At 37.4% G+C, this 23891-nt stretch overlaps 1 protein-coding gene across 1 annotated transcript in view; it reads left to right on the forward strand.

The window, feature by feature from the left end:
* The window catches only part of CSN1b (COP9 signalosome subunit 1b), an 89863-nt gene that overhangs the window by 44894 nt on the left and 21078 nt on the right, over window positions 1-23891 (forward strand). Inside the window, exons 7-9 of the mRNA XM_067136035.2 lie at window positions 6339-6444; window positions 7892-8110; window positions 13615-13749. Of these exons, the coding sequence (XP_066992136.1) occupies window positions 6339-6444; window positions 7892-8110; window positions 13615-13749 (460 nt within the window). The remainder of the gene's footprint in view (window positions 1-6338; window positions 6445-7891; window positions 8111-13614; window positions 13750-23891) is intronic.

Raw genomic sequence — 23891 nt, forward strand, 5'->3', positions numbered from 1 at the left:
CCAATTCTCATTGTCTTAAATCTATATTAAAATACCTCGCTTATTGCGTCATGAATTCTTGCTATTACTGCTTAGTACAATCACATTTTTCCTAGCACTGGAAATGGTAATTGTTATCCCTTATGAAAGGAATGTGATTTCCAGCTCGGGTGAGAAAGAGTCCTTGCTACAGTTGTGTGATAACGGGAAAAGACCTTGAATTCCTGAACTTCACAAGATAAGTTGCAGCTTTGGGGAGCAAGCTGTTAGCTTTAGGAATTTTCAGTTTTGCTTGCTGGTTAGTAGCGAGATTGCTGAATAACACAGTGAGCCTGATTGTGCTTGTATTTTGCATTCCATTCAGAAATTAGGAATTTATTTTTTGTTGAGTGGTACAGTGAAGGGTAGGAAATATTTGTCGCCTGATTGCCTACATCTGGATTAGGAACAAAATCGTGTGAAATTAACTAGTATGGTGCATATTTGTCTGACAACACCCTGGTTATGAATTCAGAAAAAAAGTCGTGAAATTCTTTACTAATGAAGACAAAATAAAAATCTATCAGAAAGTGGACTGGCACCCACATCTTTAAGTGCGTAGAGGTAGAGTGAATGTTGAAACTCGATCATTTGAGTTCGTCGAATCAAAGTTTTGTTGATTCAAAATGCCAGCCAAAGTCGCAGTCGCACATGGTCGAGGTTGAGTGTAACCTCCAATTCATTGTCTAAGAGTGTGACCAGAAAAAAATGTTTAATAACCCACTGGTCCGAAATAAAAGGCTTCTACTACCATTTGTTTTAGAAACAGTGTGATCTGCAATAAACTTTATATTTTCGTGGGCCCCCATGCGAATGTTTTCATATTTGTTGTCTGGTGCTTCTTAAACTTTACAATGCACCATTGTTTTTTCATAATCCCCAGTGGAAAAGGTTATAATATTTGTTTTCTCGTGTTTTGCACACGTTTTAATTTTCTCCTCTCGTCTTCAGAAATGGTGGATATAGTTTTCACTGTACCCGCGAATACACGACGTAAAATGCCATCATATCGAAAAAACAAAACGTATCTAGTGTTTCCATATCCCTGTTGGGTAGTTTTTATTCATGTATTCAGTAGTACCGTTTCTTGCTTAAGACGTTATTTTTCCTTGTCCCCTGCAGAAACGTCTTATTGAGGTTTTACTGTATTCTATTGGCCCCACCTCAGGGGGTCAGAAATTCAGTATAATTGTGTTTGGTCATAGCTTTATTGACAGGAGGGTTGATCTGTTTCTCTCCAATTACTGTTTTCCCAGTGTAGAAGAGAAATAGAGAAAACCCTGCCTTTCTACAGAAATGTTTGAAAAGAGATAATTTTTGCTTGTATTTTTAATAAAATTTCAAAACATAATCTAACAATACCTGTTCATTTACAGTTCAGGAGGAACTCTATCATGTGATATAGCTGTTCTGATGACCATGTCAAAATGAAAGTTTCTAAAAAAAGACCCTGTCAGAGAATGTAGATGCTCTTCTAGATTGACAAGAAATAAGATGCGGAAGATGACACTGTTTGTGAAGATAGGAAACTGTTCTAATTTCTGTTTCTCCCTCTCCTGCACAATAGCCTGGCTTTGTGTATATTCCTCTCTTAGTACACAGAACATGTGGATAATTGCACTTCCATTCTTCAGTTTCTCCTGTCTCCTTGTTTCATTTTAAATTACATGTTTTTCATTTGCTTGTGTTCATGTAGGCTTTTTTGCTTTTTTCCTATGACTAAATCTTGTTTCTTTTTCTGAAGAATACAGGTTTTGAAGAGGATATGTAATAGTAGTTTGGATTCAAGAATGTGCTGGATTTGTTTGGCAGGATCACATATTCCAGTGCTAATTTTGTATTGTCCATAAAGTTGCAAGAATTTTTTTGTTTTTGTGGGATAGCACTGTTTGGTTTTGTGTTCTTGTGGAGTGTGGTGTGAGAACAGTAGGTGAATTAACAGTTCAGAGGTTAGTGGATGCAGAGGACATAAGGGGAGGCCAACTCACTTGGATGTTACCAGGGAACATTTTGTGCCACTTCTCTCAGCCTATTAGAGGATTTGTATGGGCTAGTATTCTGTCTACAGTTTTGAAGCTAATGATGGCTGTAAATGATCATTCAACCTGACTACCAAGCCATCAAAATATACATACTCACAAAAAGTTTGTGCATGGTTCACTGCAAGCAGTCATTTCGGATATCTGCTACAACTGGTCAGGGATATTACAGCTAGAAAGTTGAACAGCAGAACGAGTATTGTGTTCCTACATGACAACAGGAGCCTTCATGTTTCTTTGAAAGATGGACTGTGATGTCTTGCCTCCCTCGTCATACAGACTAGACAGTGCACCACTAACTGTCTTCTTGTTTTAAATAATTTCTGGAAACTTGTGAAAGAAATGGATACTTTCATTACCATATTTAGCTGCATCATTTTCCTCCTTTTTTCAGAAAATGTAGGGGCCAAAAATCAAGAGGGGGAAAAATTATGCAATGACTACAAATAAATCAGAAAGAAACTTGTGATAAGTAGCTCCTAACACATCATTTATCTAATCAGTATTTTATATAAAATAACTAACATGTTATAAAATTGGACCAATTTTGAGACTTTTCTTCCAAATCCACAAAAGTAGCAGCAATACTGATAAACATTAACGTGACTTTGGAGTTGACCCTAGCAACACAAACATTGCAGAGTTAAGCATTGAATTTGCGTATCAAAATTAGCTTAGTAATTGCATAAATAAAAATCAGGGAACCTGTATTTCACTTTTCACGGTTTTCATTGGAAGGCATACCAGTGGTATCATTTGCATCCATTGCTTCATGCCACTTGATGTCATCCTCCAAGCTATCCATCGTTTTAGATATCCCAGTCTTCTTAAAATTCTTTGGGATAATTTTTTCTGTAATCATAGCTCATACTGAAGAATCCGAAAGCACAATTGACCAGTCTCTTAATGGTCTTTTTATCAAATTGGAAGCACTAGATGCCATTTCATTCAGCATAAAATTGCTAGAGATGTTCTTTTAACGGTTCATTAACTGGAATGTCTACTGGCTGCAAAACTGGTATTATGACTGAAACCGTATCAAGACTAGGCATTTTGCACCGGCTCCACCACATGACCACAGAAACTAATAGAGAACAAACATGGCCTGTTTACGAAGTAAAGCTCCAGGGTATCGACCCCATAAAACTTTCAGCCACTCTTTTATCAAATCAGGTGACATCTAGCCTTTTTCTTGCACTTGTACCACAGTGCGGGCTGGAAGATTATACTTTGGCAGTTTTCCTATTAAAAATGACAAAGCGTGGTTACTTTCTACCATATGTTTTAACTCCACGTCTACTGTTTCTATTGATACGCTAGGTGCACCTTCTGTATGCACCCTTCTTCTTCCCACCATATCAAAATTCTTTTACTTTATGCATGTAATCATGCGGTAGAAGTTGAGCCAGTAGGGTTCGCCTTTACAGACCACACTATAAATTGAGGATAATTATGTCCACCTTTTCAATACAAAAACAATGTGACGTCATTAACACATCACATATTTATTACCTTTCAAACATTGGGACCGGTTTCGGCATTATTTGTATGCCATCATCAGCCATAGGAAACTTTGTGACAAGGCCTAAGTACAATATTAACATAACTTACAACATGCATATATATAAAAATTGAACATATTCTTACATGACTATTAAAATTTTGTGTACACCATAAAACCTTAGATTAAAATTGGTAGCATATTTTATGCGACATATTATGACTTTATACAATAATTTGACTAAAGTTAAAGCTTCTTGTCAGTTTTTATAAATATTACAAAATGTTAATTGAGCATCCAGATAACAATTTTCAATCTTTAAAAACTTTTATAACTACTAGGCGTTAAAGATAATAGTGCATTTGTTTGGTCAATAATACTAAATTGACATGCATTAAAATGAAATCGTCTACTGTCAGATTGGAAAACAGTGACCTATTTGTACTAGGTATGGGGATAAGTTATAATGTAACTGAAATTTCTTGGACCATTACATTCGAGGTCTTTGAGGTTCTAGAAATATCCCAATCCAAGACGAACCTAGGAAGAGAGATGTATATACTATGTATTAGCGTAAGAATAACTAAGTTTAATAGGCATTATTTTCTGCCTTTCTGGTAGACAGTTCCTCACCAGCTTCATTCTCGACAACATAGTGCTTAAGGTGAGTTTCTACTTAAATGAAAATAATGCCTATTAAACTTAGTTATTCTTACGCTAATACATAGTATATACATCTCTGGTAGAAATTTCGGCTCACCAGTCCACTTCTATCAAGTCGATCTACATTTTAAGGACATTAGCATAAAAGACGGAATATTACATATACGAACATTGCTCAACGACATTATATTACGAAATAAGAAATTTATTCAATCCAAAATCCACCTAAAACAGAGTGAACCTGTAATCAATTCTAAGAGGAACTGTTTTGCTCACTATATATCTTCACTGAAAAAGGGACCTCTATAATGGACAATTAATGTTTTAAAGTTTAAAATATCAGCCGAATTTATAATTTTATTCGACTTGTTATTAAATAACCAAACTATATTAATGCAAGATATAGAATTACTAAAGACTTATAATGTAACTTATCCCCATACCTAGTACAAATAGGTCACTGTTTTCCAATCTGACAGTAGGTGATTTCATTTTAATGCATGTCAATTTAGTATTATTGACCAAACAAATGCACTATTATCTTTAACGCCTAGTAGTTATAAAAGTTTTTAAAGATTGAAAATTGTTATCTGGATGCTCAATTAACATTTTGTAATATTTATAAAAACTGACAAAAAGCTTTAACTTTAGTCAAATTATTGTATAAAGTCATAATATGTCGCATAAAATATGCTACCAATTTTAATCTAAGGTTTTATGGTGTACACCAAATTTTAATAGTCATGTAAGAATATGTTCAATTTTTATATATATATATGTATGTTGTAAGTTATGTTAATATTGTACTTAGGCCTTGTCACAAAGTTTCCTATGGCTGATGATGGCATACAAATAATCCCAAAACCGGTCCCAATGTTTGAAAGGTAATAAATATGTGATGTGTTAATGACGTCACATTGTTTTTGTATTGAAAAGGTGGACATAATTATCCTCAATTTATAGTGTAAATCTAGATTCAATAAGGACCAAAATGAAGTTCTTAACTTGAAATTCACAGACCAGGTCTGTATCTGCATAAAATGAACATGTTCATTTTAAATTGTGCACTTGTGATGCAATGTCTTTTTCTGCGTCCGCTTCAGTTTGCGACTTTTCATGCAAAACAACAGTGCCATTATTTCTCAGTTGAACTACGTCATCAACCACTTCTTTCTTGACTTTGAAATATTTTTTCACACTTTGGACTGCGAAATAATCAACACATGCACTTTGCTTTCCCTAATTCTTCTTTTTGAGCCTTTCAATAGCGAATTCATTTTGGTTCTACTCCAAATTCTCTTCCTGTGCAAATCTCCATTGTTTCCACTTTAAAAGGTGTGGTATCACAACTGCTGTTCTGGCATTCATTACATTCTTCACTTTGAACCGCGCTTGTTTTGATATTTATTTCTGATACCAATTCTTGGACTCCATGAAACATGCTCTTTGGGTGCAAGGGGTGTCCAATTTTGTAATTCAAGTTGCAAGAGAAATAAGATTCAGAAAATATATCTTATAGATCTTGGATGGAAAGGAGGATTACGTGAGTAGATAAGGTTTATCTTAAAAGTTTCATAGTTTCATTTCCATGGAGAAAAGTGCTCAGAACCCAGTAATGTAGCCATGTGGAGGTTGTAGGACTCAAAATATCTAAAAGAAATATTATTCTTTGAAGTAGAGCGTTGGCATACTAGTAATGTTCTTATGGACAAGACATTGTTGGTACCGGGTGAGTTGGCCGTGCGGTTGGGGGTGCGTATTTGTGAGCTTGCATCTGGGAGATAGTGGGTTCGAGCCCCTGTCGGTATCCCTGAAGATGGTTTCCCATTTTCACACCAGGCAAATACTGGGGCTTTATCTTAATTAAGGTCACGGCCGCTTGCTTCCCACTCCTAGCCCTTTCCTACCCCATTGTCGTCATAAGACTTAACTGCGTCCGTGCGTCGTAAAACAAATTGTAAAAAAGAAGAAAAAACATTGCTTGTACCAGTGTACATTTTCTGATTCCTGTTAACATAGTGTAGAAAATAACCTCTGCTGTGTCAGCTTATCAGTAGTTATTGGACCTAAAACACTGATTATTAATTTGAATATCTTGCTTGTTTCTTCTGTTGCAGTTCATTCAAATTGTTCCTGGAGTTAGAGCCTCAACTAAGAGATATTATTTTTAAATTCTATGAGTCAAAATATGCGTCTTGCCTCAAGCTCTTAGATGAAATTAAGGTGAGTGTAAAAAGTTCATTTGAAATTAAAAACGTACATCATGCTGGATAATTGTGTGTTAAGTGTTCTCTAACTGCCTCAAAGGACTGTAGTGTTCTGTGAATACAACAGTTTACATTTTCCTGTAGACATCAGCTTTATAAAGTCCTTGTGGTTGCCGAAAACCTTCATTATGTTAGTCCGACGTTAAACCTCTGGGTGTCATGTCTGTTTGGTCTGACACCATGGGTAGCTGGTTCAAATCCTGTTGGAGGAAGGAATTTCACCATCAGAATATTTGCAGGCAGGGTAGAAGAGCTTGTGCAATACCAATTTTAATCTCTAGATTGCATGCCAAAAGCCTAGATCAAATTCCAAACCCCTCCGCAGTGTTCATTTAGAGTGAGGGCATATGACTCTGTTGATGGTTATTCGTCCATTGGATGGGGACATTAAGCTTTGCACAGACTTCTTGGTGTTATTTGACAGGAGTAGGCTACGTGCCAACACCAGATGTTACTCGCCCTACCTCATCATCTTCTTATCCAGATGTGTCGGTCACACATGGGCTTTAGACACAAAGACCTACAGGAGGTGAGCTGAACATGTCTTCGGACACTTATGGCACTAAAAGCTGTGTTTTTGTTTGAGTCATCAGTCCATAGACTGATTTGATGCAGCTTTCCATGCCACCCTATGTTTGCTGTGCTAATCTTTTCATTTCTACATAACTGCTGCATTCTACGTCTACTCTAATCTGCTTGTCATATTCATACCTCGATATACCCCTATTATTCTTCTCTCAAAAACCAACTGAACAAATCCTGGGCATCTTGCAATGTGTCCTACCATTCTCTCGCTTCTTCTTGTCAAACTTAGCAAACTCGGTCTCCTCTCACACTAATTCGATTCAGTGTCTCCTTTAGTATCAGCCATACAAAAATAAATAATAATTGTCTAGAAGCTACATGCCATATAGAGACGGGAAAAGTAACACGATATATGATAAACACAATGTTTATCCGACTTTCTTCTCATCCTACGCTGGCCATATCAAGACTGAAGATCTATCAAGTTAGTTGAAGCCTGCTTTCCTTATGAAGCAGAAGGAAGTTTGTCAGGGACTGAGGAGATATGGTTGTTGGAGAACTGGGATTGTCTGAAGATGTGAGGATTGTTCTAATCCTTTTTATGTTTTTGAGTTTGTCTTTGTCGTATCTTTCTGTTGCTCCCTCCTCCTCATGCTGACTGTTTATGTTTATTCTGTTATGTGTTCCTTTTCATGTTCGTGTCTTTCTCTCCAAAGAAAAGAAAATATTGGGTTTCAGTTCTACTCGGCTGATGTTAATTTGTTAGTACTCTGCTTATTGTGCTTCAGTTTATATTTCTTATGTGAATTATGGTGTACATCTTTGCTGTTCACGTAGTGTTTCTGTAGAGAAATGACTAGTTCTGTTGTACTGTGCAGGATAACCTGTTACTGGATATGTACATTGCGCCGCACGTCAATGCCCTCTACACCATGATCCGTAACAGAGCGCTCATCCAGTACTTCAGTCCATACCTCTCGGCTGACATGCGTAAGATGGCTTCTGCATTCAACACGACAGTGCTGGCGCTGGAAGACGAGCTGATGCAGCTAATTCTGGACGGCCAGATCCAGGCCCGCATAGACTCGCATAATAAAGTGAGTAGAAACCAAGGTTTGCAGATTCTGTCACAGTAGGGCATGGAAGTGGGAATATCAATATAATTTACCATATTGTTGATCATGGCAGTTCAGTTAGAATATATATGTACAGTAAAACCTTGTTAAGACGTTTCTGCAGGGGACAAGGAGAAAGACCGTGTTAAGCAAGAAAACGTACGACTTAATACGTGAATAAAAACTATCCAACAGTGATATGGAAACACTAGGTACGATTTTTTTCCGACATAAGGGGATTTTAAGTCGTATGTCTGCGGGTGCAATGATAATTCTATGAGAAGAGAGTATTAAAAGATGTGAAAAACATGAGAAACCAAATATCAGAACTTCCTCTGGTGGGGCTTATAACAATAGTGCACTGAAAAGTGTTAGAAACACCAAACCAATATGAATACATTTGTACAGGGCCCATAAAAATATTGAAGTATTATTGTAGATCACACTCTTTCTAAAACAAATGTTAGTAGAAAGGAGGAAAGGGCACGAAGATCGGAGCGTCTGAAGAAGTACTGGGAGGACCGCAAAGCCCGAACAATCCCTTCAAAGAGACCTGAACGATGGATTGACTAAAGTGATCCTATGCGGTCATAAAACAAGAAGAAGCCTTTCATTTCGGACCAGTGGGTTATTACACATCTTTTTGGTCACACACTTAGACAATGAATTGGAGGTTATACATGGCCACATGCGACTGCAACATAATGACTTTGGCCACTATTTTGAATTGAACAAAACTTTGACCGACCAAGTCCGATTCGAGTGATCGAGTCCAAACTTGAAGGTGCGAGTTTCAGATTAACGCCACATCTGCTTGCTTAAAGATATAGATGTCAGTCGACTTGCCGACACTTTATTTTGCTTTAATTAGTAAGGAATTTCACAACTTTTTCCATATCCTTAGGCTGTAACAAGACAGATATGCACCACGCTGGTTAACTTCACACGATTATGTTCCACATGCAGGCTATTGCGCGAAATATTCACCATTCTAAAATACCACACATAAATTTATTAAAATCTACCTATTCAATACAATACAAAGTAGTTTCAATTAGAAATTATACCTTATTATAAATCATTATTGGGACATGTTTTGCTCACTAGCTGGGCATCATCAGCCATCAATTTATACCTTTTAATCAAAATCGGGATCCTGATTTTGTTCGTATTGTTACATAATTGTTACGTTATAGAAGTGTTAACAGGTCAATTTTCATTTAACAGCTTGGAAGTTAATGAATTATAAAACATTAAACACTGAGTGGTTGAAGTAAAAAATTACTAATGATGAGATCATATGAATTATAGTTTATTGATACATGACCCGTTCTTTAGCATGGTTGAATGTCTGTGAATAAAAAAAACTCATTCCATGCGTTAAAATTTTCTAAGATGCACTGGAAGGCAGTGGTCAAATCTTGAACGCAGAGTAGAAATTCTGGTTGTAATCTTTTATCGAAGCTATGGCCTTTACAATATTTATAACATTGATTATTTCCAAATTTTGGATGTTAAACTGTCTCTTATGATTGCCCTTTAATTAGGGTGTGCCGTTATTGATAGTTGCTTTGATGACTAAAAAACCGTATATTGAAGTTATTGTTATTATTACTACATATACATTTTAAATCTGGCGTCCTTAGTGAATTCCATGGTGAAGTAAACAACAGATTTTGTCAAGTGAAGTTAGTTGATTCCTTAAGTTCGATCAACCTTGACATTGATTACATGTAAATATTCGTTACCTGTCACTGTACAACTAAACACGAAATACATTTCTAACTTCTGAATAGAATGTAAAATACAAGCACAAACAGGCTCGTAGTGTTATTCTGCAGTTTCACTGCTAACCGACAAGCAAAACTGAGCATTTCTGAGGCTAATGGCTTGCTCCCTGAAGTTGCAATTTATCCTGTGAAGTTCAAGAATTCAAGGCCTTTTCCAGTTATCATGCAACTGCGGCGAGAGCTCCTACCTGAATTGGAAATCATGTTCCTTCCACAAGGGGTGACAAATAACAATTTCAGGGCTAGGAAAAAATGTGATCATACTAAGTGGTAACAGCGAAAATTCATGGTGAGATAACTGAGGTATTTTTATATAGATTTAATACGATGAGACTCGGACTTCGAATTTACAACATGCTAAGCGGGAAAACATGTTGATGAGGAACGCACTAACGAGGTTTTAGTGTATTTGCAGGATGGTTGGAAACAACCTGAAGTGGGTATACGAGCCTTAGAGGGTAGGTCATACTGACAGATAATTTGAAAAAAAAATTTGATATCTTGTGCCATTTTCATTTTTATTAGCTGCTGAACTTAGCCAATTAGATTGCTTCACTGGCAAATTCAAATTGGCTTTGTGAAGTGGCATGGCTGAATCTGCTGTTAAATGAAAATGGACTTGTTAGCACTTCTATAACATAACAGTTATGTAACAGTGTGAACAAAATCAGGATCCTGATTTAGATTAAGAGGTATAAATCGATGGCTGATGAAGAAAAAACTTTGCTAATTAAGGGAATTGAACATGGACTTCCAAGCTGACAGGATCGTGCCATAGCGAGTATTGTGTGGTGACACCAGCAGCAACCCACGATATGTTTGTGTTTGATTTTGACTTCTTGGAATCGGTAGCTGCTAAGCAGTTGGTCATTTGTTTGAGTATTGTAGTGTGCGTACACTGGACTTGGACTCCCATTGCAATGCGAGCCATCTTCAGTGAGTGCTTTGAAGCCAATCTTAGGCTACGTGGAAATTTAGCAACACTGCCTTGCAAAGCCCATTTTAATTTGCCTGCATAAGAATGTGATTGCCTAACTTCAGCAGCTGATAAAATGAAAATGGCACGGGATATCTAATTAGTTTTTCAAATTATTTATCAGTTTGACGAAACCTCCAACATTGTTTCCAACTACCCTGTATGTATATACAAAGTCGTTTTCTGCCTGTACTTTTTAACCCTACATCACTAACCATTCGTCTGTTGGATGACGCATAAGAGATGAATGAATGTTCTTTCCCTGCTCTTCCGGTAGCTTTTTTTTCTTTTCCTTCTCAGTACTTTTCCCAGTATGTGTCCTAACCTGAGAAAGCATGGACGTTCTTTTGTGCCTAATTTCATTTTAGTGTTATGGAGTTGCTGTCATCTGAGGAACAAATGGTTAGTAGAAATGTGACAATATGGACTGTGGAAGAAAAACCCAACACTGCCTTCTGTGTGTTCCTGTCTACGTAATCAACAAGTACTTTGTCAGTGGTTACATAATATACTGCCACAATATTCTGAGAAAAGGAGGTAAACCAGTCTTGCGAATGACCTATGCACAGCAGCTGAGTGGTGATCTGATTGCAACTCGCCTTCGGCTTTGTCTTACGCCGCCAGTTTTGTTGCTGCTGTTGAGAGCAATATTAGATGAAATACTCAAAGTAAATTCAGAAGTACACAAACCTCAACAAGAGGAACCCTATAAGAAGAAAACTCTGTCTTTTCTCCTTTGAAGTTGCAGGCTTGCTTCTTTTGCATTGCTTTCACTCGGGCAGTATGCGGTGACCATTGATCAAATACCTAAATAGTGTGTATAAGTTGACCTTAAAGTCAGTAGTCTTTTTCAAATATTAATAAGATATGCTTAAAGTAGGACTTAAATGCACTTGTCAACCAAGCTGCTGATAAGTGTGACTCTGATAGATGTTTTCAGAGATATTGATGGTTTCATTTGCATAGTCCTGCAGACAAATGATTAGCGATAACGTTGGTTGTTGGAGAGGTTAGTGATCAGGTGTTAATTATGAAACTGATACTTTGTTTTTGTTTGAACAGGATAAATAAAGCTCATGCTGGGTTCAGTTTAATTTTTATTTGTTACAGCATCACAGAAAAACAGGAGGATGGGGGTCAGATTTTCATAAAACTTGATATATAAGTTTAGATTAAGGGCAGTAGGATCCTAGCTATACTCTGTTCAAAATAATTCTGCAGGAAGGTGGCCTAAAACATAATCATTTTATCTCTCTTGTGGTTGGTTTTATAGGAAACTCATGACAACATTTACTTAGAATTGTATTTTACAAATTTCTCTGTTCCATACCATTTTGCAATATAGGGAAATAATGGTGGTGATTGTGTGAAAGTTTAAGACCAAGAACTGGTAACTTGCTGTTCAGAGAGTGCTATGAAGATCATCATAACATTTTAAAGATTTTGTACATCTGTCTGTACTTTCTTAATGCTATGTTTGCATTCCCAAATTTTGGGATTGGTGTGAAAAGGGGATGATGGCTTGAACACTAAGAGAACTTAAACACGCTGTTGTCTCTGTGTTTATAATATCAGTACATTATATTTTATGACGAATCTCCAAAAAGTTGAACAAATGTACATTTGTAAAAGTAAAACGCTTGGAGAGGATTTAATGTCTAGAAGCATTCTGTGATGATAGCATGGAGATATTTTGAAGCACTTGGAAGACATCGTGAACTAACTTCTGCAGTCATCATAAATACTAGAGAAGTACTGTAACATAACTAGATATGTTTGTTGTAATAATAATAATTGTATGGGCTCAGCTACTGTGTGCAGACATTTCAATTTGATGCCATCTGGCTGTCTGATCATCAGTTTCGACGTTCCGTTTTACTTAAGGCCCACTAGATGGCAGACCGAGTAAACCGAAACTCTCTTCGGCGTCTGTGGCTGAGATTTAATGAATTTTGTCGGGCAAACACCAAATGTGTCACCAGAGATCTTTTACTTGCCGTCATAGTACGACATGGAGTGTCTAATGGACGTTTTTCCGCCCTTCAAAAATCCGACTACCTCTGCCAGGTTTGAACCTGCTATCTTGGGATCCGGAGGCTGACACACTACCACTGATTCACAGAGGCAGCTATGTTTGTTGTAATGTGATTTAATTACATTCTGTATAGAATGCTCAGTGAATGGTTGGCAGTTGTCCCGTACATGACTATAGTACGGAGGTGGCCTAAACTGCAGTATTATTTGTCTGTCTTTGTGGTTTTTAAAGAAACAATGTTGTATTTCTTCAATTCATTTTTTTTTTTGGTCATGATCTTGCCTAAAAGTATCACATATGTCATTCCTTTAAAGTTTAAGGTTTTTAACAAGTATGTCATATTGAAAATGGTTTATTTTCTCAAAATGTTCCTCATTTGGTTTTCATGTTTAAAATAGAAAAGAACACATTAGTGTTTATGTACATTGACTGGACTTCTTCATGTACAAGAAAATGGGACTTAGAAGAAAAGCTGAAGATGGTCCAATCGACTGAAACATATCTCCTACTAAAAAAAAAATGAGTATTTAGTTTGCAATTTAAGTTGTAAAATATATTTGTATTGGCTAGGTGGATAAATAAATACTAAGTTTTATACGACTGTTCTACAATGAACTATAAGAATTTTTGTTACAGTTCAGTGTAGTGTTTTCCCTTACTTATGTTCAGTCTCTTGCTGTTATAGATCTTATACGCTAAGGAAGTAGACCAGAGAAGTACAACGTTCGAGAAATCTCTAGCGGTAGGCAAAGAGTATCAGCGGCGAACTCGGATGCTTATTCTTCGGGCAGCTATGCTTAAACACCAGATCCATGTCAAAGTAAGTGGCATACTACTCTATGTTTACTTGGTTGGGGACTAGAAATGGAAGTAAATTTTATGTGGTTGTGTTGGGAATAAAAGAGTGAAGAAAGGCTTACAGTGGCAGGTGAGTGTGGAGAGCTTTGTCCTCATCAGTCTTGGTTCCTCTTAAGAAAGCCACTCGGAGATGTCTTCTGTCTGAGACAGTTTAGTTTTGAGGGTACACTTGTATTGTAGATACTCTGGTTCTTCATGATTTTCCCTTATCCACCTCCATCCAGGTGGGGGTCTATGGTTCTTCTCCACCTTCTTCTCTCCTGTAATTTTGTTCCATTACAGGTTCCTTCGTCTTTACTGGTCTTGATCAAGTCAGTCTATCTTGCTCTTTCCCTCAAACTTAGACTCTATCGCCTGTTTTGGTGTCCATCCCACCTCCTTTTCTTTACATGTCCAGATCATCTTAGGCTATTCTTCTAAATTCTGCCATGTAACTTTTCTTTCCTGATGCCTTCATTTCTTGCTCTTGTCTTTCCTATCACAAATATTATGAATTTAATTTCAATGGCATGAATTTTACTCTTTTCTCTTTGTGTCACTGATAGTCTCCATGGCTCAGGCGGCAGCGGGACAGGTTTTTCTCCGGATACTCTGGTTTTCCCTGTCATCTTTCATTCCAACAATACTCTCCATTAACATTTCATCTGTCAGTCATTAATCATTGCCCCAGAGAAGTGCGACAGGCTTCAGCAGCCAGCACAATTCCTATCCTCGCCGTTAGATGGGGCTTCATTCATTCCATTCCTGACCCAGTCAAATGACTGGAAACAGGCTGTGGATTTTCATTTCCTTCGTGTAACTGCCCAGGTCTCCGCTGTGTATGTCAATGTGGGTGAATATTACATCTTGTCCATCACTTCCTCAGTATCTCCTTCGGAATGAGATTCCTTACTTTGTGGTAAAATGCATTCACTTGTTGCACCCTTTTGTTAAATCTCTACATCCAGCCTTGCATTTTCCATTAGTTTGCTTCCTAGGTCCTCAATTTCAAGATTCTGACCTCCAATATTTTATGATTCCTTATAAAATTATAAACAGGAGAGTTTTCCACTTATTCAATACTTTATTGTATTTACAATGTTATTTACATTACATGGGACTAGTTTCAACCCTACTCGGGGTCATCATCAGCCATATTAAACATACACAATATTTGACGAAATCCTAAAACGTGTTTCTAAGCTGTAAGAATCTTATGAATACATAATTTACAAGATGAAGTGTGGTTGAATTAGGCAAGGTACTATGGCGCTCAAAATGTTGCAAATGAAAGCGAAATGTTATGTGTGACATAGGTAAGCAATAAATAATACAAGTACACTAAACATGCTAAAACGTCTGGAATAAAAGTACAATGAGATGCTCTGTGTTGTAGGTCAAAAATTTCAATATGATTTTAGACTCATGGAATTCAGTAGGTTCTGGTAATACATAACGGTTGTGGACCGAGTGCTATGGTACTAAGAATGAACACAATATAAACTGACACATATATAAAACTATACAAGTATGTACAATGTCTGTGTAGTTGATACTCTCTAGAAGAATCTTGAGAGTTGACTATCCACTGTATCAGCTTAAGCAGAGAATTTGGTACTTGGTGTATAAAGTAACCAAGCTATGTTGATAGGGCTGCACGGTTGATTGTTCGAATTGTGCAGACTGAAATGAAGTTTTTGAATTCTTCTTGAGAGGAAAGTAGACACTGCGCGTGGTGATATTAATTGGTGGAACCTCCAGTTCATAGCGGAAAACAAATTGGTCCTCGCGCTGCGGTGTGTGCAGCTTAGCTGATAGGTCCCGATGTTCTTCATGTTTTCAATTACAATACCTCCGTTTTAAAGTCGCATCAACCATTGTCACGCTGGTATTTTTCACATAGCATTCAAAGTCATCAAGAAGTTAACAAAACTCAATAAGAGAGTGATTCTAACCCCGCAACATTTTCCCTGAAAATACCATTATCAACAAATAACGGCTGTCATTGTTGCCATTCACAATGCACCACGTACTTAACATTTCTTTTCAACTACACCAAAATTGTGCCTAAACATTACGACACCCAATCAAATTTTTTTCCACGCCAGCCAAATTCACCATTGCTTATGGAGCCATATTCACGAACCCGGGACTTACCAGACAGCTTTCAGTATGACTGCTAATGGAGCCTCATTTGGCAATCTCAAAAAATGTTGGAATATTTTTCCTAGCATTCCAAATAATTATGAACTGAGGTCAAACCACTGCTGCATAATACTGTGTAGTTGCCTTGTCAGTACTATGATCATCAACCAACGGCAGAAATTATAGTTATGCACATTGGTGCCAGACATTTTGTATCCTTTTCTCCCCAAACTGCTTCCATGTAAATATATATATATATAAGCCTTGTAATTTCCTAAATTTTCTAATAGAGTAGCGTCAATGATTCATGTCAGACCACCACTAATGGACACTGTTAAAATGCCCTGTGGTTTTACGCATTGGTGCTGACTACTGTATCTTTTACCATAAACTGCCCCCATGTAAATATGTTAATAATCCTTTTTAACTCCAATTATTAATGAACATTATTTTTATTGAAAGTTTAAGTAACATTTTCTTATCATTTCTGATAGTGTAATGTCAATATTTCGTACGGACCACTGCTGCTGAACACTGTTAAATACCCTTTGGTCTTATCTATCGGTGCCAGTCACTTATCTATCCCTTATCCTGCCCCCATGAAATATGTTTAAGTTAACCTTTGTAAAACATACCCTAATATTTTGACGCTGTTATCCTTCACAATTGGTAATTTACAGCCAACGGCTGATATGTTGGTATCCATATTCTCAGTGAACATTGTTATTCTCATTGACTATCCCTAATTGTTTAAAATTTTAATGTATTGAATAGGTGATATTATAAACTAATTAGCATCCTACACATTGTAAATCTCGCCGGATTTCCTTCACCTTGAAGAAAAATGAGCACTTCAGATAATGATAAACAGGTCTGGGATTATATCCATAACATTTTGAAGACAACAGCCAGCTCCTGAAGGACCAACTGAACTCGTTTCTATGGAATCGATACAATCAAAAAATATTTCACCCCACATCGATTTCGAGTTCATTTTTCTGTTAATTACCTTTTCGGCCTGGAAAAGAATGCCACATACACTTTTTGAAAGATGTGTTTGTAACACTTCATTGTTGCTTGAACCATAGTCTTTCAGTGAGAAATGAAAATTTACTTTGATTATTCTCATGTAGAGAACGGGCACAAGGCGAATCCTTAATACATTTAGAAGAGTGATTAACAACGTACCCAGCCAAATGGTACACTAAACAGTTCTCTATCGAATAGTTTTGAACTGCCCTATCCAATTCAGGTACAGAGCTTTCCCAGTCTTCGATATTTTACTATCAAATCATCAGAGAAATGAACATGACAAATTCTGCTGTTATGCGTTAACTCAGTATCCTTCCAAGGAATGGCTCTGGCCTATTTTTCAAAATGATTTCTATCCTTCGGTGGTGAAAAAATTCGCATACCATCAACAAAACTGACCTGACTTACAGCCAGGCACAAAACAGTACGGCATGCTGAACTATTAAATTAATCAAGCCACATAGGATACATGCTTGAAGTACACAACACAAAATGAACTGAGTTTTGGAACTGAAAGCAAAGTATTTAGTAAGCTTACTAAAAACTTACTTTCACTCAGCGTCAGATATAACTGGCTGGTGCTTCGTGCACGTCTCGCTTGCCGGATTCGGCCAACTTTAGCAGCTAGCGATGTATAGGCCTAATCGTGGACTTTGAAAGTCAACAAATGAGTTTATTGCGCCGCGGTATGGCGATTCCGCCCGTGCAATTTTGTGCACGTACCTCAAAAAGTTTCATCTTCGACTTCTTTAAAGCATCCTTGTTGCAGGCCACAGAGTGCAATTTTTGTATAGTGCGCAGAATCTTTGTCTTCACGATGACTCCGAATATTGGCTTTAGTTAGGCCTATGCCATATTTTCTTGCAGCTGCACAATTATGGGACCTACATTACATTTCCGAGTGTTTAATAGCCATTAATTTAAAATTGGCATCATAATATCGATGAGAACCCACTGAAAATTTTCCGGCAATATCTGTTCCACGTATCTTTACAATACGACGATCCATCACGAAAATATTCCTGCTGTCTATAAAACTTAATTTTACTAAGCGTCAGGTACAGCAGACGTGATATAACTCTGCTACTAAGTAGCCGGCCTGTCTAAGAATTCGAAGGCTCGCATGTTTTGATGCCATTCTGCAGATTTGAGAAACGTTTTTGTAGAGGATAGTAGAATGTCATTCGCTCTTCACTATTTCCTGAGATCCAGTGACGTTACACACAGGCACTGTACAACCAGTCGCCACGGCTAGCGATGTATGATAAAGAGGCGGTTGGTATTGTCCACGAGTTTTGTGTGTGCGCGCACGGGGGTGAAGAAAACAGTGTGGTTACTGTGGTAGTTGCCAGTGGTGTTCATTACTGTCAGGCCACGAGTGCAAAACAACTCTTGATTTTTCACATGAGATTCTGAAAAAAAAACAAAAAAAAAAAAAAAAATCTTGGATTCGGAGAAATACGGTATCACTCCAGAGGCTTCTGTGGCAAACATTTCAGTTTTCTTCTTCAAACGGCGCCTTCTAACCTAACCGTATATGTATCATGGAAACATATTTGAAATGGATGTTGACAAATGATAACCACCTCGCTAAAAATTCACACAGGAATAGCCTTTCCGAAATTTAACTAGACGCGAGAAAATATAAACTATCCTCTGAAACAGTGATACACCCTGCCATATTTTGAGGGATATCACATTCTTACTTAATTGCAATATGTGGTATAACATTAAAAGTATTATTTTATTTATTTTTTATTTATTTGTAACGAGTTAACAACTGCTATCGGCCATGTTATTTACACATGTATAACGAAAACATGTTATCTTCTTTCATATAAAATTTTCTTTAGAGAACAGCAGTTGACGTGTATTACTAATCGACTCCAACATCGCCTTCGAATGTTGACGAGAGAGCTCGCAAATGCACGTAGCACAAAAACTATACCGTACCGAAGATGATCGATTGCATTCTGTGGCAAACATTTCAGTTTTCTTATTCAAATAGCGTCACCTATCCTAACTTAACTGTGCTATACGTATGATGAAAACATACTTCAAGCGCCAGTATAACCTTCTCGCTATAAATTTACATGAAAATAGCCTTTCCATAATTTAACGGACGCGAGGAAATACAAACTAACCTCTGTCATCAATGACTCACTCTGCCATATCTTGAGGTGTATCCAATTCTCACTTAACCCATTCTCCTCACATTTAAATACCATTGGAGTTCACTTAGAAATCACATTTAAATACCGCTCTACGGCTGTCGTTATCACACTATTATTTAGAAAATCATACAAAACCAACCAGTAAATATTCCTTTCTGAAAATTTGCATGCATGATAACGAAGTAATAAACTTACCAATGTCGCTATTTTGGTACGTCTGCTGGGTGTGGTACACCTCAAAACATTCTTCAAGTGAAGAGCTACGCCACATTTTTGGCACTGCCAGCAACTTTCACTTCTTTTACCCCGGCTGTAACACACAACACACCTTCTTGTGACTTTTGATTTCTTCTCTATAGGGGGAATACGCATGGGAAAGTGGGGCCCATGATTTAGCTTGTAATCTGGTGGGGGTGGTGCTCGCTGAAGGTCGACCTCGAACTGAGTACTCCGGCAACTGAACAATCTCTAATAACTGCTGTGCAGTGCCAGTTCTGAAGTCTGTGTAGCTTGTCTTTCTGTAGCAGTGATCTTGTGATACACAGTGAAGGAATTGAAAATACACATATCTAGGAGGTAAAAGAATATTTTCATATACCCTTTCACTGTGCGTCGCATGACGGGTAACAGAGCTGTAACCTGATCCTGAAGGTCAACGCCACTCATCCCCTTCTGGTATTAAAGGCCACACTTGGGCTTTATCACTTCTTCCCTAGGGGTTTGTCATCTCTTTCGTCTGAGTTTGCCTGTCCCTGTCATGTCAGCTGATTTGTGTTTAGGGGTGAGAAAGTAAACATCCCTGTTATCTTTCCACTTCACACACAACATACTGTTGGCAGCCCACGTCTCATACTCTCCACGTTTTAGTTTCGTCTTACTGATATCGCGAGGCATGTCTTTTCGGTTCTGTCTAACAGTTCCAATTGCATTCATCTGCTTGTCATGTAGCCTTTTGAATAAATCTGGGGAAGAATACCAGTTATCTAAAAACAATGTATGCCCTCGGCCTAACAAGGGTTCACACATGTTGAACACAACGTTTGTACTTGGTGGCAGACTTGGATCCGTTACATCATCACCTACATAAATTTTGAAAGACAGACAGTAGCCAGAACTTGATTCACCAATTTTGTAAATTTTTATTCCAAACCTAGAACATTTGACCTATTACACTGGACATATGAAAGGTGGCCTCTGAATTTCATTAGACTTTCATCTAGAGCAATGTCTCGTGAAGATAAATATAATTCTGAAAATTTGGAGCAGAAATGTTGTATTATAGGCCTAATCTTAGGTTGTCACTACTATCAACTTGTTCATCGTCAACAAAATGTAAAAATCGTGAAAGTATAATAAATCTTCCCCTGCCTCATGGTTTCATGAAAAATAGGAGTGTTTATACACTTGTTTTTAGTCCAATATAACTGTATTCTTGACTTGCACTTGTGACATTAGTATAACTAACGCAAAATATGCCCTAATTTCGTTGGGTGTAGTCTCAAACCATTTGTCATCGTCTTTTAACTTTTTTCTGTCAGGATTGCTCAACTGATTTGCTGCATATGAATTTGTCTCCACAGATATTTTGTCAAAAATGGGTTCATATATTCACAAAAAACTGAGAGTTCAGATAGTGGCTGCGTGTCAAACTTTTTCAATAAGTTTTCACTAACCCCACTGTATTCACTAAACTTATGTACAACAGGCTTATTGTCACTTTTTGTCCAGTTCCAGTCAGTCAAGTTAGTCTGAGCCGAGGTACGGGCTCGTTTCGAAAGACTCGGCACACCGTCCTTATTTGCATCACTTTCCGTGTCATCAGAACTATTATATGCAGCGCTAGTACTTGAACTAAGGACTTCAGGGTCTATTTCGTCATCACAAACATCACTGCCTTCAATATCACTCTCTAAAACACTATCTATTAGTTTCCGTATTCCTTCTTCATCAACAGGAGCTCATCTGCTTGACGCTATGATGGCAGCTGACAAGAGTGAAATAATATGAAAAAAGATTCTCTTATCTCTTGTTGCGGAAGTGTGTGAGAACCTGGTGAAAGGGAACAAACCGAAGCCACATGTGTAAACGTGAGCTCAGAATGCATACAAGTGGCATGTGTGGGTTAGTGACTGAACTACATGGATTGATGTACAGCTGTGCATCGCCACGAGCAGAGCTCGTCATTTGATTCATATGCCTCGAATAACTATGACGAGTTAGGGTCGTCAGATGATGCGATTGAGTTAATTGCAGTATTTAGCATTAAAATTAAACGGTCGTTTATTCAGCCTTTATCCTTAACGCGTTAACAACTGGTATCAGACACATTATTCACACCATTTTTTATGAAAACATTTTCTCCTCTTTCATTTTCATTTTCTTTATGGAACAGCAATTGACAGATATTAGTAATCGACTCCGAAATAATATTGTAATAATACTTGAGACATAGCCTTCAAATGTCGAAGAGAGAGCTCGCTAGTGGGCATAGCAAGAAAATAATACCGAAAATGATCGATCGTATGCAGTATAATGACTGGGTGCATAAATATCGATAATGGAAAAAATCGTGCGCGCATAATCGCTCGTAATAACGGATGCGTCAGTGATAGGGCTCTCGCTGTAACAAAAGGATAATACACAGTTTAATATAGGAATTTTGAAGGGACGGACAACAATTGTCGCTATAACAGGGTTCTCGTTATATGCCGTACTCGCTATAGCAGATTTCTACTGTATATCCCATCCAGATATATCATCTCCACGATTCACATTTAGTATATGTTGCTATGGTAACCCATGCATGCTAAAAAGACCAGAAGCCACCAATCAAAATGAACCCCACAATAATAGTTCACACACAAGAACAAAAGAGAAATGAGAAGAATAAAAACCAAAAATGGAGAAATTAAGTAAGTAAAAGGAAACCAAAGATGAAATCAAATAAAGGGGTCAAACAAGAATTAGGGAATCCTTGTGGAAACTCATGCGGTCGTTAAACCACCTCAATCAACATAATTCCGTAGGTTAACCAAAGTACAATAGTGTTGCTCCCAAATAATATCAAGAGAGAATGACTATTTAGTAATATATAAGCAGAAACCCGATAGCCTAACAAATTGAAGAATAAATCCATCTTTCCGTGCTTTTAAGTGTTAAATATAATAGATGAATTTTCAAGTAGTCGCACCAAACACCAAGATTAGATAATAATTTGTAGCATAATTCTTAGAGCTCCAAAACACAGGCAATGGTAATTCCAGGACGATGAAAATAGAAGGTAGTTCACTTACAGTTCAGATGAGGCTTCCATGGTTTATAATGTGCAGTCACATACTCACAATAGGTGAACCTCGGATAAGTTACACTCATTCTACCGTAGGAAGTCCAGGATTGAACATAAGAAACTAAAATAAATAAAGGTTTAGGAGGATGAAAACATCCTCACATAATGGGAGACTACCACATATCTACCAACAGGCCCAAGACCAGAACGGGCCGTTGCCTAGGTACGCGTCTACATCACATTGTGGCAGAAGCGCTAATCATGGCTGCCGTATCCACGAATGGAGATGGAGGAGATGCAAGAAAGCAAGAAAGCTCTGATTGCCCAGAGAGAGACAGCACCCAGAAGTTCGCTTCGACCATAGTAGAGAGCAGCACAATACAGAGACAGGTCAGCACTGAATCGCAGAGCAGTCGAAACACAAGGGATCGCTTAAAAAATAAGAGCCAGCGTTCAGAGAGAAGATTATATCTTAAATTAGATATGTGGCATACAGTCACGTAGGAAAATAATCAAAAAAAGGAAGTCATTAATGAATATAAGAGTCACAGTTTTCAACAGCGCATAGCCAGATCAGAAATGTAAAGAGAGAGGGCTACTAGACGTTACTTCGATAACAGCCTCTTCCCCTTAAGTTTACCATATTTACAAACATCGTCTGTTTAAAAGTATTGTGGTCTTGAAACAAGCTAATTTTTTTTTTTTTTTTGAATAGTCCACATAATTAAATGACCACTAATACTAGATTTACCATCTAATACACACAGCATGCATGATATACAATCCTTTTAAGGGTAAAAGTCTATTACAACTCAAAAATCATGTCATCCTTGAAGTATTATCAATGAGGTTTACCCAAATACATATACATATCTTTGTTATTACTGCTTACTTTTTTAAGTTCTTCGCACTAAATCCATTCGAAATCCTACGTTCAACTAGGATAGATCCAATTAGTCTGTAATGCAAATTTTGGAAATGATAGCACACATCACTATGATCACATGTTAAGTATTTCCCAATTAAAAGTTTTTTGAGTCTTTGCGTAGTTCCAAAGCCAGGTTGAATATCTCTCCTTTTATACAGCACCCTCATACTAAAATCCATCCTAAATTACCAACAATATTTAGCACCAATTTCTTCTTTTCCGTATGAGTTCTTTGCCAAACATGTCCAGAGTTTAAAATTTTACCATTTCTAATCAAATACCTATCCTAACATTTGGGTTTCCATAACAAAGGAGTGCATTGTCTAGTTCCTTTTCGGTAGACAAACTAGCATAAACAGGATAACATGGACGCAAAGGCGCAATGGAGGACCCCGAGAAAAAAGTTTGGTGAATAAAAATCTACGGATAACCAAAATCCAAATATTAGTTTAAACATAAATTTTAAGTACTCAACTGAACCAGGGCCACAGCACACTGCCAACGAAAAGAATGATCAGTAAAAGGAACAGGGCACAGCCAGATCAATGCAAGCCACATAA

This window comes from Anabrus simplex, chromosome 1 (genome assembly GCF_040414725.1).
Source record: "Anabrus simplex isolate iqAnaSimp1 chromosome 1, ASM4041472v1, whole genome shotgun sequence".
Lineage (NCBI taxonomy): Eukaryota > Metazoa > Arthropoda > Insecta > Orthoptera > Tettigoniidae > Anabrus > Anabrus simplex.